At 43.8% G+C, this 15,020-nt stretch overlaps 1 protein-coding gene across 2 annotated transcripts in view; it reads left to right on the top strand.

The window, feature by feature from the left end:
- The window catches only part of TACR1 (tachykinin receptor 1), a 165,055-nt gene extending 151,039 nt beyond the window's left edge, over positions 1–14,016 (top strand). For both annotated transcript variants that reach the window (XM_079110433.1, XM_079110432.1), the window contains exons 4-6: positions 7,512–7,662; positions 9,355–9,551; positions 10,882–14,016. In XM_079110433.1, coding sequence (XP_078966559.1) covers positions 7,512–7,662; positions 9,355–9,551; positions 10,882–11,173 — 640 coding nt within the window. In that variant the 3' untranslated portion in view covers positions 11,174–14,016. The remainder of the gene's footprint in view (positions 1–7,511; positions 7,663–9,354; positions 9,552–10,881) is intronic.
- The last annotated feature ends 1,004 nt before the right edge of the window (positions 14,017–15,020 follow it).

The following is a 15,020-nucleotide window of genomic DNA, read 5'->3' as shown; positions in this document are numbered from 1 at the left end:
AGCACTGGTCAGCCTCGCTCTTCTCCACAAGTCTAGGCCAGAAAGCCAGGTCAATTATGACTTCAGCAACCATGTCCACCAACTCTTCCTCCCAGCCAAAGTGCCTCCCAAATCCCTCCCTTTACACTCACCCATCAAGGCCCTAGCTCGGGTCCTTCTCACTTCCTCCAGGTCACTGCTCATCATCCTAAGGGCTGGCTGCCTCTAGCTTTGCCCTCCGTCCACAACCACCATCAGAGCACATGTATCTGACCAGGTTAATCCCCTGCTTAAAATCATTTTATGGTTTCCCATCAACTTCTAAATAAATTAGGATCTCTCCAGCCTGTCATAAAATGCCCTTCATGATTTGGCCTCTGTCTTCCTTTCCAGCCATGTCTCCTGACACTGCTGTACACAACCAAGTTCTATTCAGTTCTGATCACATCCTAGGACCCACATCATGCCATGATCCCCCCTCCATGCCTCCATACTTGCCATTTTTCCCCACCTATAACCACCTCACCTTTCTTGGTCTGCCTACTTCCTGCTTCTGTTTCAGCACCTAGCCAAGCAGCTCCTTCTCCAGGAAACTTCCCTGAGCAACTGGGCAGAGTGTTCTGCATTCTCTTTACTCTCCATGCACTTAGTAGGCATCACTGTAACTAGCTAATAACTTAGCTATACCTTGCATATAGGGTTGTTATTAAATTTTGAATATTAATCTATTTTATATCATATCAATATTTACAAAGAGTTGCTCACATCCTTCCGATGTCTCCACTCCCCTTGAAAAGGTAACCACTCTCCGCTACTTCCCATGTTACCCTCTCTGGTACTTGGAGCTCTCTGTGAGCTCTTGGAGAAGGTACCGAAGACTGGGACTCTTTTCAATGTCCCCAAACTCTAGCTCAGGACCAGATATATAATAAGTACTGAATAAATACTTGCTTGCTGACCCAGCAGCTCCAGAGGCTGAGACAGGAAGATTGAGAGTTCAAAGCCAGCCTCAGCAAAAGCGAGGTGCTAAGCAACTCGGTGAGACCCTGTCTCTAAATAAAATACAAAATAGGGCTGGGGATGTGGCTTAGTGGTCAAGCGCCCCTGAGTTCAATCCCCCTTATCCCAAAAAGTAAGTAAATAAATAAATAAATACTTGCTGAATTTATCAGCTGATAGGTTATAATTTTTGCCTGCTTCCAAGAGAACTTCAAAGAGCTTTGGGATTTGGCTATGATACCTGAACATAAAGTTGAGCTACAAAATGCCTGGGTGCTGCTTCCTTTTACTACAAAGAAACCACATTGATTGGAAGATTTTTTTTTCTAGGAAGTACAAAGGTGAGGCAAGTAAACAGTCAAGCATCTAGTATCTCCTCTAAGAAGGAGGGAGAGCCTGAGGGGCATTTGATGAATTGCAGGTGAATGAGGCTGCTTGGCACCTATAAAATGAGAGATGGCCCCCAAAAGCTCTCTATGCAAAGAGGGCTCTGGGGAAAGGCAGGTTCATGGTCACCTCATGTTTGCAGGGCCATCCAATGTGGTGGGTTCAACTTGTTGCTTGTGACATAGGATGGAGTAGTGAAAGCTACCGGGCCATAGGCCTTCATTCAGTTTAAGAAACAGCAGCATCAGTCATAGCCATCAGCAGGAGTCTCTCGATGGAAGTGATGCTCAGCTTTTGGTGCACAGGAGAATCACCTAGAGAACTTCTAAACTCTGATGCTTCCAGGATGCACTATAGACCAAAAAAATTCAAAAAGCACTAGCATGCAATTCATGCGCTGGAATTTCTAAAGGCTCCCTAGGTGATTGATTCCCCCTATGCAACCAAGAGAAAAAAAGGCTAGGGCTTAAAACTTGAACTTGCACGTGAATCACCTGGATACCTTTAAAATGCACATTCTGATTTGGTCCATCCAAGGCGGGGCCGGAGAGTCTGCATCTCTAAAAAGCTTTCCTACAATCACTGATGACGACATATCCAAAGTGGGGACCATCCAAGGTGGGGCCTAAGAATCTGCAACTCTGACAAACTCCCTATAGTTATCGATGTAGCTCAGCTTTAGAAGTAGTGAGCAGCAGATGTCGAATGCTTATGTGGTATGCGTATTGCAAAGGGTTAATACCTTGGATGGGAGTTGGGATTATACCAGTGCTCTTCAACTTTTCTGTAACTGTTGAAATCTCCCATCCACCACCTTCCAAACAAAATCATTTGCATAAAGTCAATGCAAAACCCCAAAAAGCAGAGCCACCTTGGAGTAAAGATGAGGAATGCAGAGCATGCTATCTTGGCCTCCTTCTTCCCCCACTCCAAGACACCCATCATCTCCACCAAGTGTATTATAAAGATACCTAGATACTATTTAATAAGGCTGTCAAGCTTGATTTCAAATGCAGAGGATTATTTCAGAAACCAAAACTGTCGATACTTTGAACAATGAGGTGACTTCTGCCAATGAGACCTAAATAAGCCCAGAGAGTGAGCAGTAAGGTATTAGGGCAGTAAGGGCAAGGGAATCTGTGGGATTGGAGCTACATGGTTTGTATGTGAAAAGCTTATCCCATAAGAGATGTCAAACCCCATTTGCTGCTGAAAATAGTGACCTTGATGGAGCCACAGCATGAAGTCATTGCATGCACCTTCCTTCTGAAAGTTCTGATGAGCACAATGGCAAGACTTAATGATCAAAATCAACATACTGGGTGCCCAGCACACATCTCATCTAGCAGAAAAAGTACTCCCTTCTGTTACTGCCTCTTTCTTTCTGCCTGGCTCTTTCTCTGGCTCAGTTCTAGTGCATTGCTGACCCCAGATCCTTTCTCCCAAGGCAGATATGAATTCTAAGAGCTCATAAAAACCTGCCTGGCAGGAACCTAGGAAATATCACACTCAAAACCCAAGTGGTGCTGCACAAAATAGGATTACACTGTTTCACTGACCTGCTCTCTAAAATGATTTTGGAAAGTGTGTGGTGTGTGTGTGTGTGTGTGTGTGTGTGTGTGTGTGTGTAATATATTTAGTTAACTCCAATTAAATTATAGAATATGATAAAATTTCTCCAGAAGGATATGAAGGTAAAAGAAATGTATTTACTTCCTTTTTTCTAATGTTGGAACTTCATTCATTTGACTTACACTCATTTAGAACTTTTGATAATTTAAACAATGGATTGAGTGTTTGCAATTTCTATCTAATAGGGGTTTATCTGAGCAAGATTTAGGAGGATGTGCCTGCACAAATATATGTAACAAATCCTGCTATTATGTATGATCATAATGCACCAACGAACTTTTTAAATTTTAAAGTTAAAAAAGAACTAATATATTTTTTAAAAGATTTAGGAGGATGTGTTCAACCTTTAATCTAATCCTTTTGGGGGCAGGGTCGGGGTGTTGAGGAGTACCCAAGGGATCAGAAGACTGCAAATCTGGAGACCGAGGATCCTACATAGGCTGACATCTTCTTATGTCATTATCTTATTGTGGTTAAAATACATAATATAAAATCTACCTCTTTAAACATGTCAAAGTGTACAATTCAGAAGCATTAAGGACACTCAGAGTATTGTACAATGAACGCCACTAACCACTTCTGGAACTTTTTCATCATCCCAGATAGAAACTCTAATCCCATTACATAGTAACTCCTATCTCCTCTCCGTGGCACCTGGTAGCCTCTAATCTACTTTCCATCTCTGTTACATATTTCATATAAATGGACTCCCACAGTATTTGTCAGTTTGTGTCTGGCCTACTCACTTAGCATGATGTTTCCAAGATTTATCTATATGCCAGAATTCTGTTCATTTATAAAGCTGAATAATCAATCATCCATTGTATGATATACCACATTTTCTTTATTTATTTATCTACTGATGGACATTTGGATTGTTTCCACCTTTCAGCTGTGGTAAGTAATGGTTTGCAAGCATCTGTTTGAGTCAAGACTTTGTTTTCTTTTGTGTCTATACCTAGAACTAGAATTGCTACATACTATTCTTATCCTATTCTTAATTATCTCTACTAGAGCGCAGTAAAGCCTTGCTCTGCCTGACTAGAACACTTTTTAGCTGAAATTAAATCCATACATTTTGTTGATTCCAAATAACAAAATTACTTTTCTTTCTTTGAAAGAGGAAGAATTTTTAAAAGGCTGATAAATTATATTTACTGATCCACCTTAGCATTATCCTATGGTCTGATTCATGAGTTCTCAAAGTGCACATAGTTTTAAAATGTAGATTTTACTTTGTATTTAAGTAGGTGAGGTCAACATATCAGGATGCAATTGCCATTTAGAAGATACTTTATAACTCACAAGATGAAGAAGGGGCATAGTCCCATACCACAAATAAGGCCTTCAAGGGGGTTTTCTCAGGAAAGAACCAGTAAGGCAGGGTGAGTGGTTTAGGACTGGCAGCCTGAATAATGTCAGCATCTCTGGGGTATAGAAGCTGCCCTTGTTGTCTGATGTCTGGTTTCAGGAAGATCAGGGAAGGCAAATAGTTTTCTGTAAGGTAAGAGCCCACTAAAGCAAGTAGGTGGGGACTATGGGATTTAGATTGTTATTTTGCATATGGAATGCACACTCCCAGGAGAGCCATTTGTTATCTCTAGGAATTACCTAGACTTGGGAGGGCAGTCCCTGCCTGATCAGCAAGGTCCCAAGTGCCAAAGCATCAGATACACCACAAAATGAATGTTTCTAATGAACACTTAAATGAACTCATTCAATCACAAACAACAAGGAGGTCCCAACAAAGACTCATTGGTGTTGCAGATCCAGGGTCTGAAACAGTGGTTCTCCGTTCTAACCATCTATTAGAATAACTTAGGAATTTTCTAACTGGCAGCTTTGGGCACTGGGTTCTCTGGTGGTTCTCATGTGCATTTGTGGTTGAGAACCACGTGTCTAGAAAACAATGTTTTTCAGAGTCTGAACCAGAAACAACAGCAGCAATGTGTCCTGGGAATGTATTATAAATGAAGATTCTCAGGCCTACCCAAAGTAGCTGAGTCAGACACTCTGGCTGAGGCCAGCCCTGTGCACTCTACAAACCCTCTGGGAGGTTCTGGGACCTGCCTGAATGTAAGGACCTGTGGGGCAGGGAAAGGAGTACCAGCTTGACTGCAGTGAGCTCCCTTCACACCCCTGACCCAAAATTGCACATCACTCTCAAACCTCCATGGCTGTGGCCTGGTGAAGCTCAGCTAGTGTATTTTGCCATGAACCAAGTATCAAGCCTGCATGACACAGGGCCATTCTTACAGGGATGTGCCCTGAGGACATCCTAGAAGGTTCTCAGGTTCTCCCTGACACTACAGTCTCTCAAAGCTGTGCTCAAAAGCACACTCAGCACTGTATCCTAAAGGAGCAACTGAGATCAGGTGGAAAATACCACATGCAATCACTAAGGTAGTGACTGGAGAATCCAGTGGTTCTGGTGGAGGTGACAACTGAGGGGCCCTCCAGAGCCTGCTGAGGTGGGAGCAAAACTGCACAAAGCAGATGAGCTCACACTCTGCTTTGATGAATCAGTGATTATTAAGAACTCTTCAAGTATCTTTAAACTGCATATTCACAGGGGTCTAAATAAGTGGTAAAACTGTGGGCCTTTACAAAGAAGTGACTGAAAGCAAATGGAGTACGGATGAAGGAGAAATTGAGTGAATGAGTGGGATTTTCCCTATGGAAGAAAAACATTGCAGAGAATTAACATAGACTGTAACCAGAATGGAAGAAAAAAAATTGTGAATGACTTTTCCTCAGTGGCAAGAAACTGGTTCATGGGTCACAGACCTGAATCCTGATCCCAGCCAATCCCATTACCAGTTGTGAATTTAGACAAACTAATTAAATTCTAAACATTGATTTCCTCATCTACAAAGTGGAATTATGATATTACCTGCCCAATTTTTTGTTTTGAGGATTAAATAAGAGAATGACAGTAAAATGCTTGGTATTGTGCCCTTCGTGAACACTCAAAATTTGGCTACATCTGCTACTAATGCTGTCATTAAGTTTATTATTAGCACAGTGACTGTATTGGTCTGTTTCATTTTGCTATAACAAAATATCAATGTTGCATACTGTATAAGAAAAGAGCTCGATTTAGCTCATAGCCCTGGAAAATCAGGGGCAGTGCACCAGTATCTGGTCAGCTTTGGCAAGGCCCTCATGGCAGATGCCTTCACAATGACAGAGGTTACATGTGAGAGTGGCACATAGTCATACAAGAGGGACTAGGGGGAGGTACTGGGCTAGCCTCTATCAACCCTTCTCAAGGGAACTAATCCAGTCCCAGAAGACCTGCCCTGGTCTCTTAGGAAATAGCATTGATTAATTTTTTAAGGTAGAGCCCTCACGGCCAAAGAATCTCTAGGCCTTACTGCGTAAAATTACCAGCACCTCAATGTAAAACCACCACACCGAGAGCCAAGCTTGAAGGATGGCAACTTTTCAAGAACAAACCACATCCACACCAAAGCCAATACCTACAGCAAGTCTCCCAAGACATGAGCTGTTCTCATTAGTAATACTACTACTGCCTCACGATTACACTCACATCTGGGAACAGGGCTACAGCCAGCCAGACAAGCCAATGACCCTCTCAGAAAAATATTCTTTCTCAATATTCAGAAAACTCATCTGAGTCTCCTACTTAGGAGTCTTGCCTTAAACAAAATAGACTAAGTTATGCTGCCATAACAAACCTCACAACCTCAGCAATTTAACATTGGAAAGGTTTGGGGATTTTTTTCTTGTTTTGGTTTTTTTTTTTTTTCTTTTTTTTTTTTTTTTCCTTGTTCAGGTCCCAACCAAATGTGAGTTAGTTTACATTTTTCCTACAAGTGGTAACTCAAAGACCCACCCAGCTTCCACGTGCACATATATTTATGAAGCCAGGCTTAGAAATGACTTGCATTTTGTGACTTTCCCTCCTGGATCCAAGTTCCAGGATTAGTCTTATCCTCTCCTCCAAGCTAATTATTCTGATATTTGTGAGTCCATATGTCACCTAGAATGGATTGAAGCTCATGAACCATCATGGTGGTTCTCATTTAAATACTAGCTGGTCTACATCCCAAATAAAATTGAGCATAAGTGTAGTCTAATAACAGATATTAATTGAGTAGTATGATTACCTCCTTTATTCTAGAGAATAAACTTCTATTCATGAAGTATAAGTTTGCATTCTTGTATGAGAGGGGTGGCTAGCAATATCGAACTCAGCATGAACTAAAACTGTCATAAGCATAGTAAGAATTCAGTTTCCTATCATCAATTTTTATTCTCTTTTCAATCTGAACAAGAATCTCCATTATAGAAAAAATTGACAAGAAAAGCATAAATCAAAGAGATTTGCTTTCACTGGTTTATACCCATTCACTCTATGAGGTGGCATGCCTCTCCACAGTGTGCCTGATAGCTCAGTCTTATTAATAGCAAAGGATAAAAAGAGTAACTGCAGAGCTTTGACCGCCATGTTATTTCTCCGACTAATCTCTCTCCTCCGCCTACTGCAGGTACCATATCTGCGTGACTGTGCTCATCTACTTCCTTCCCCTGCTGGTGATCGGTTATGCATACACTGTAGTGGGGATCACACTGTGGGCCAGTGAGATCCCTGGGGACTCCTCTGACCGGTACCATGAGCAAGTGTCTGCCAAGCGCAAGGTGAGTGAGCAGTAGACAGCTCCTAACCCACCCTGGCACAGGCCACAGGCTGGTGAGCAGGGCTGCCCAGGGCAGCAGGCACAAGACAGCCCTGGGTCTGGAGAACAGCAGGGAGGAGGAGAGACACCTTTCTTTATACAAACACGCTCATACACATGTACACACACACTCAGACTCATATACACACATACACACCCAGACTCATACACATGTTCATAGACTCAACCCACACTCATACACTCATAAACATATACACACTCATACACTGATACACACACACACTCATAGACTCAACTGACACTCATACACACTCATAGACTCATACATGCTCAAACATACACCCATAGACTCATACTTACTCTCATACATAACATTCACACACTCACACATACATACAAACTCATACACATGCACACACCCACATTCACATACCTACAAATATATGTATATATATATATATATATATATACACACAAGGTAGCCACTGTTGTTTGGTTCTTGTTAACCCTTCTAGATATTAGCATTTGTAAATAAAATTAACATACTATTTTCTCTTTTTATTTACACAAACAGTAAATACATACTGTGGTGACATTTTGCCCTTAAAATTTACAAAAACTTTGAAAATCAATATTTGAAGAGCTTCCTGATTCTGTCCCCTCCCTCAGTACTTCTTTGCATGGTATTTCATTATGGATGCTGTAGTGTTCTTCACTGAAGATTTCTTGGGAATAAAAAGAAGTTTATGTCATCCATATTCTTAGTCTATTTGGGACACTATAACAAAAAACCTTTGACTGTGAACTTAGAGACAACAGAAATGTGTTTATCACAGCTCTAGAGGCTGTGAAGTCCACTCTCAAGGCACTGGCAGATGGGGTGTAGGATGAGGGCCACTCCTGGTTGTTGGATGGTGCCTCACCTGGTGTCCTCACATAGCAGAGGGGTGGGGGTCTCTCAGGATTCCCTGGTGAGGGCTCTAATCCCATTCATGAGGCTCTGCCCTTCAGGCCTGATCATCTTCCAGAGGCCACCTCCTACTGCATCACCTTGAGGTTTAGGATTTCAACACACGAATTTGGGGGTGACACAAGCATTTAGACCACAGCACACGGAATTCAGAAGATCTTCTTTTAAATCCATTTAAACACTGGCTGCACCCTGGCTGCCCTTTTCCTCCATCTCCTTCAGTCTCTGGATCCAGAAGTCTGCCTCAGCCCATGGCCCCTCTCTTTGCTCACCATTTTTCTTCTCCCTCCGGGGGCTTCCCTCCTGCGCACCCATCCACTCTGCTTGTTAACTGACTCCCTTGGCTTCAGTCATCGCCCAGAAGGGTCAGGCAATGCAGTTGTCCCTAATGCAAGAGTACATCAGAATCATCTGAAGAGTTTGTCCAGGATAGAATTCCAGGTTCCAGCCTGGGAGTTTCCAGTTCAGTAAGTCTGAGGTGGGTGCAGGAATTTGCATGTCTAACAAGTTCCCAGTGAAGGTGACAATGTCGGTCCTGGGGCCATACTCTGAGAACTGCCCACACAACCAACGTCCTTCAGTGCTGAACATTACAGATCATCTCTCCTCCTTGTAAGGCAATATCCTAAAGACACCCCCCAACCCCAATCCAGTGGGAGGAGAGGGAAAGCTCCATGAGAGAAGAAGGATGTGCTGGCGACTCACCTGCTTGCCCTCTCGCAGGTGGTCAAAATGATGATTGTGGTGGTGTGCACCTTTGCCATCTGCTGGCTGCCCTTCCACATCTTCTTCCTCCTGCCCTACATCAACCCAGATCTCTACCTGAAGAAGTTCATCCAGCAGGTCTACCTGGCCATCATGTGGCTGGCCATGAGCTCCACCATGTACAACCCCATCATCTATTGCTGCCTCAATGACAGGTGAGTCCCCCACTCCCCACACTCTCCAGGATCACTAGCAGCCAAGCAGTTGAATGAACACAACCAGCCACGAGACAAGAGGGAGAGATGCAGACTAACCACCACATTGTGGCCATGCAGAGGACTATGAGCCCAGCGTGGTCTGATTTTCTTTTATTTTTCAAGAGAAACCAGAAATCTATATTTTTAAGTGAGATCTTCTGATTTTTAAATACTAACGACTGAGCTGGGGAAGAGGGGCAGTGTAGAATTAAAACTTTTGTGACCCTTATAAGTAAACCAAGCCAGCAAGCCAGATCCTCTCCCCGTTTACAACCCAGGTGGCTTTCCCCAGTTTCATTCAGCATTTCCAGCACGATAAGGTAAGCAAAAAGAAGTCAGGACCTCAGAGGCCTGATTCCTGCCCTTACTTGATCAGACAGTCCTGAGGGAGCCATCCCCACAGCAGAAACCAACCTCAGATAAGCAAAGAAGGGAAACCCCATCAGGAATGGGGCTCAGACACAGGGAATGCACTGTGGCCTGTAGAGGGCCCCCGAGAAGAGGCCAGAATGCCAGACTGCAGCCCAATCCATCATCCAGGGTGCCACCCCAGCCTCTATGTGGGGAAGGGAGCAGACAGGAAGGGAAGGAACAAAATGCCTGCTAGTCTTCTATCCTTGAGTCACCAACCTAGGAAGAGCTCTCTGTGAGCGAGACATTCAGGTACCAGAGTGCAGGAAAGACATTCTCTTAAACTTGCTCAAATGGTCTCTGTTAGTCTAACTCACAGATGCATCCTTCCCTTAAGAGCTTGATGACCTGCCTAAATTGTTTAGGGTAAATCTCCTTGTATATTATTAAATAAAGGTGGACTCTCCCAGTTTAGCAAGCAGAGAAACTGAGGCACACTGAAGGAACATGACCAGAAGAAACATGAGTCCTTTAGTCAGTGGTCTACTGGAGGGAAAGGACTAAGTCTTGACGTGTGTTTTGCTGAAAGCCTAATATGGTGCACACAGTAAATACTTGGTGTTTTAGGTTGATGCTGAATTGGCCCAAAGTCCTCTGACTCCACACCAGAAGCGACAGTATACATGGCTCAAAGACCCCTTTGGGTAAAGACATGCATTGTACATGAACCTGGGTGCTGGTCCTGGATTTAACATTATTAACTAACCCTGAAATCTTTTTTGGCCTCGGCATCTCTAGCTGTTCATGAACTTGCAAAATAATAACATAGAGTCACACTTGGGAGTGTCCTGTGTTGAGAAGCTGATGCAAATGGTGGGAAGCCCCTTGGAAAGCACTCTGTCCCCATGGGTCACCTCTTCATCTGCTGTCCTTTCAGGTTCCGTCTGGGTTTCAAGCACGCCTTCAGGTGCTGCCCCTTCATCAGTGCTGGTGACTACGAGGGACTGGAAATGAAATCCACCCGGTACCTCCAGACCCAGGGAAGCGTGTATAAAGTCAGCCGCTTGGAGACCACCGTCTCCACTGTGGTGGGGGCCCATGAGGAGGAGCTGGAGGAAGGCCCCAAGGCCACACCCTCGTCCCTGGATCTGACCTCCAACGGCTCTTCTCGAAGCAACTCCAAGACCATGACAGAGACCTTCAGCTTCTACTCAAACATGCTGTCCTAGAGGGCAGATGCAGCCACCAGCCTTGTCCTGCTTCACTCATGCATGGATATTTCCTTGATCTGGAAACCATCGGAAACACCCAAACATCAGAGCTTTTGGAAAGAGTCAGATAGTTTAGGGAAGATAATCCATTCTGGATTCTTCCATCTTTGCCATTCCCCATCTGTGTGACCCAAGGCAAATCACTGAATTTCTCTGAGCCTACAAAATGAAAAGATTGAACTAGAATGTCCCTTCCAGTTTATTCCATGATTCTAGAGATAACTTTGAATGCATGTGGGTGCTCATTTCAGGACGAATTCTGCAGCACAATAACAAATCCAACAGAACTGTTTGCCTGGAGTCTCCGTCTTGCTCCAGGAAAGTTGTCCTTAGCCAAGCTCAGATTAGCCTCCTTCGGCTAGTGTCTCACATCACTCCAGCCTTCACTTCACAGCATGAACAAAAAAAGGTGCCACGTAAGCTCTGAATGAAAGATCTAACCTCATCTTCTCAGCACCTATGAAAAGAAGACCTGTGTCTGCCCTGACTGATATCTCAATTATTTGTTAATTTAAACATCACAAGATCAAAAGCCTCAGTTTCTTCTGCACTGTGTCCCCAGTGACAATCCTGAGTTTCCATGGCAGGCAGAATATGTCAGCTAATGCCAGCTAAGGTCTATACCGTCTAAGGATCAGGAGACCCCAACCAGACTAAATCTATCTGAGCCTCTTTCTTTATTGACAAAGCAGTGGGGCTGAACTAAATAATCTAAGTGTTCCTTTGAATCTTAATGTGCCATAGTTCAATGATTGTGTAAGTGCTTTGTTTATTTCACCAAAAAAAAAAATAATAATAATAATGGTAGTCTCCAAAAGAGTAGGCACACCAATATCCAGCTCCTAGAGATGCACCACCTGCTAAGATATGTAAATATCCATCTCAGACATTCTCCCGATATCCTGAAACCCTGAGTACATTCCTTCTGGAAGGTTTTGGCCTTTGACAGAGCAAAAGAGTCCATGCCAAAGCCTATATCTCTCCAGAATGCTTTAGCAGGCTGGATTCCACAGCTCAGAACAACCACATGGGCTTAATTATGGCCTTTTGGTATTTGCGGCAGAGGCACTAGGCCAGATTTGTGACTTTTTGCTACCACAAGATGCACACTGAGATGCCCATTGAGCAGGGAGGCTGCACCTGCAACTGCATTTCTAGAAGAGGGCACCTTGCATTTTCTTCATTGTCTGAATCTCCCCTTCCTGTCCCATAACTTTGCTGGTTTCCTCTCTCTAAGAGATAGAATGACCCACCAACCCTAAAGGACAGTCAGTCTGCCAAGAGCCATGAGCTGAATGCTTCATGTTCTAATGCAGCTTTGGGATCTCCAGTAGGTGAGCATTTCTGTCTCCCAAATCTGTGCCCTGTCCAGATGTGACTGGAAGCAGAAACTTTATGCAACATTCATGAATGTCCTGTGGTTTGAATAATGGATGTGCATTGGCTGCATCCATAGTGTTAAAAGGAGAACAATACCACCCACAGGGTTATAGTCTCTACCATCCCTGCTGGCTCTAACTCTATAAGGGCATCAGAATGCCTGGGGGGAGCTGTATATTAATAGTATGAGTCAGAAAAACCTGAGAACCATATTCATGCAAAGTATTAAATAAACTAAGTAAAGCCAGCTTAATGAAGATCCATGAATGGAAGGCAAGATTTAAGAGCAACAAAAGCCAGTTAGTCATGCATCCAATAGAAAACCATGCCATGTGTGGATTTAAAAAATGGACATAATTGTGAGAAGTACCTAAGAAAAAAATATCAGGAAGCTGGGGTAACCCCATCTAGAAGAGAGAAAGTTGGAGTTGAATTCAGCAATGGTTTCTTGAGCACCTGCTCTGGACTTTGCCTTGAGCTAGAGACACACAGCTCCTTTCACACTTGAGGTGATTTACCCCAGACTTGCCATTTCTAGCTCAGCTGTCCTAGTGACTCCAAGCTGCCCAGTATGGATGGAGGTATCTGGGAAGCAGATTCTTCACAGGATTTTTTTAAAACCACATTTACCCATGGGTAACTGAGCCAAAGACTGTGGCCTTCAGAGAGCTTTTGCAATGAGAGTTCCCTGAGATTATTGCAAAGGGAACCACCAGTCCATTCCGGGGACCTAAAGGGATGTGATTGAATGGTGTCATCACTGTGAGGGAGTGTGGGATAGACCTGGGCAGTTTTCAGTAAGATTAAACATTTCCTCAGAGTGCCAGCAAGCCTTCCATCACCCCATTCTCTAACATCCATTTAGATTATAAAAATGTTGTCAGCTCCCACGTGTGAGGAACGCCATGATTTGCACTGTGCATGGGTCTTGTTCTTATTATAGACACATGTCACCCTGTGTTTATCTCCAAATGTTTACCTCCTAAGTGTGTTTGCTTGATGTACTGTCCAGTAGTAAAAGAGTAGGAGACATCATGGGGCCATCTTTGTTATATTACTTCCAAAATGTGGAGACCAGTTGCTGTGGATGTGTAATTTGTATTGTGCCAATCTCCTCCCTGACACTATTCTTCCTCAGGGAGGAGCTCTGATGTACATTATGTACTCACAGTAATTGATGGTGGGGACGGGGACCTTTTGGGGAGGACCTAGAGTCTTTATGTCCCTTAACCCCCACCAGAATGCTAAGAGATAGGACTGAGTGGGATCCTAGGAAAAGGGATTCAGGAGCTGACCTCATTAGCCTGATTTTAAGGGAGAAGTGTGTAAGTGGAGAGGGGTCATTCCTGAGGTTTCCATTTTTTCCCACCTGGGATCCTGGAAAGAATCTCTAAACAGAAATAAAGTATGTTTTTGACCATCTCATGCTTTCATCTCTTCTCTAAGCAAAAGAAACCCCCTATGGGAAGCTGAATGGGAATGATTTTGGGAATCCTAATAACTTGCACAGCTACAAAGATGGAACCCAACATCCAGTAAACTCCAAACTCTGTGACAAATGGGTTGGCAAGGTCTGGGAACTGTGTTCCAGGTTGACATCTGGGAAGTGAAGTGGGATTTTGATTTGTGTCCAACAATGTCACCTGGGAATAGAGCTGAGTCAGTTCAGGTAATCCAAAAAGCAGATACGGAGGCAGGGATGGAAGAGCAAGAGATTTGCTGGGGTGGGGTTAGGGGAAAGATCCCCTGGGAAAAAGGTGATAAAAACAAGAGGAAACAGGAGAAGATGGGGGTGGGGGGAAAGCTTTCAGATCACTTCCATGTGACACCTGTGAAAGAAGAAGCAGGAGGAGCCCCCAGACTGTGGGGCAGCTCCTCAGCTGGGCAACAGCATGCAAAGACCATCCAGAGAGAGCTCCCACAATGGTAGAAATGGCCAGGCCTGGAACCCTACCAAGCTTGGCCAGGAACTGGAGCTCTCTTCAGAGGGTGGTTTGTTCTTGAACACTCTGGTAGAACTGAAGCCCAGCAGCTGGAAGCAGTCAGCTAAAAGCACTCCTCGCCACCCTCTCTCTCCTACGGGCAGATCAGTGCCACATAACTGCACAATGCCACCACAGCTTTGGTCCAGTCCTCTATGTTTGAAAACACATCAGGAAACTCTGGCAGATTTGAAACATCAGTGGTGATCACTATGAACCCTGGCAAGCTGCCTCCTACTCCCACCTGTCCTTCCTGTAGCACTTCACAGCACCATCCAGAGAGCAAGTTAACAGACTCACAGTGACAAAGATTGTAAAGGCTTTGAGAGAGTGGCTTGGAGCAAACTGTAGATAGAACTATCCAAAATAGCATTGGAAACAAATAAACATACTTGTATTTAAACTAAAGCATCTTACATGGAAGTTCCTGGATAAGTTTAGAG

This window comes from Sciurus vulgaris (genome assembly GCF_902686455.1).
Source record: "Sciurus vulgaris genome assembly, chromosome: 14".
Taxonomy (NCBI): Eukaryota; Metazoa; Chordata; class Mammalia; order Rodentia; family Sciuridae; genus Sciurus; species Sciurus vulgaris.
Note: the sequence above shows the minus strand (reverse complement) of the source record. Positions and strands in the feature narration are given on the sequence as shown.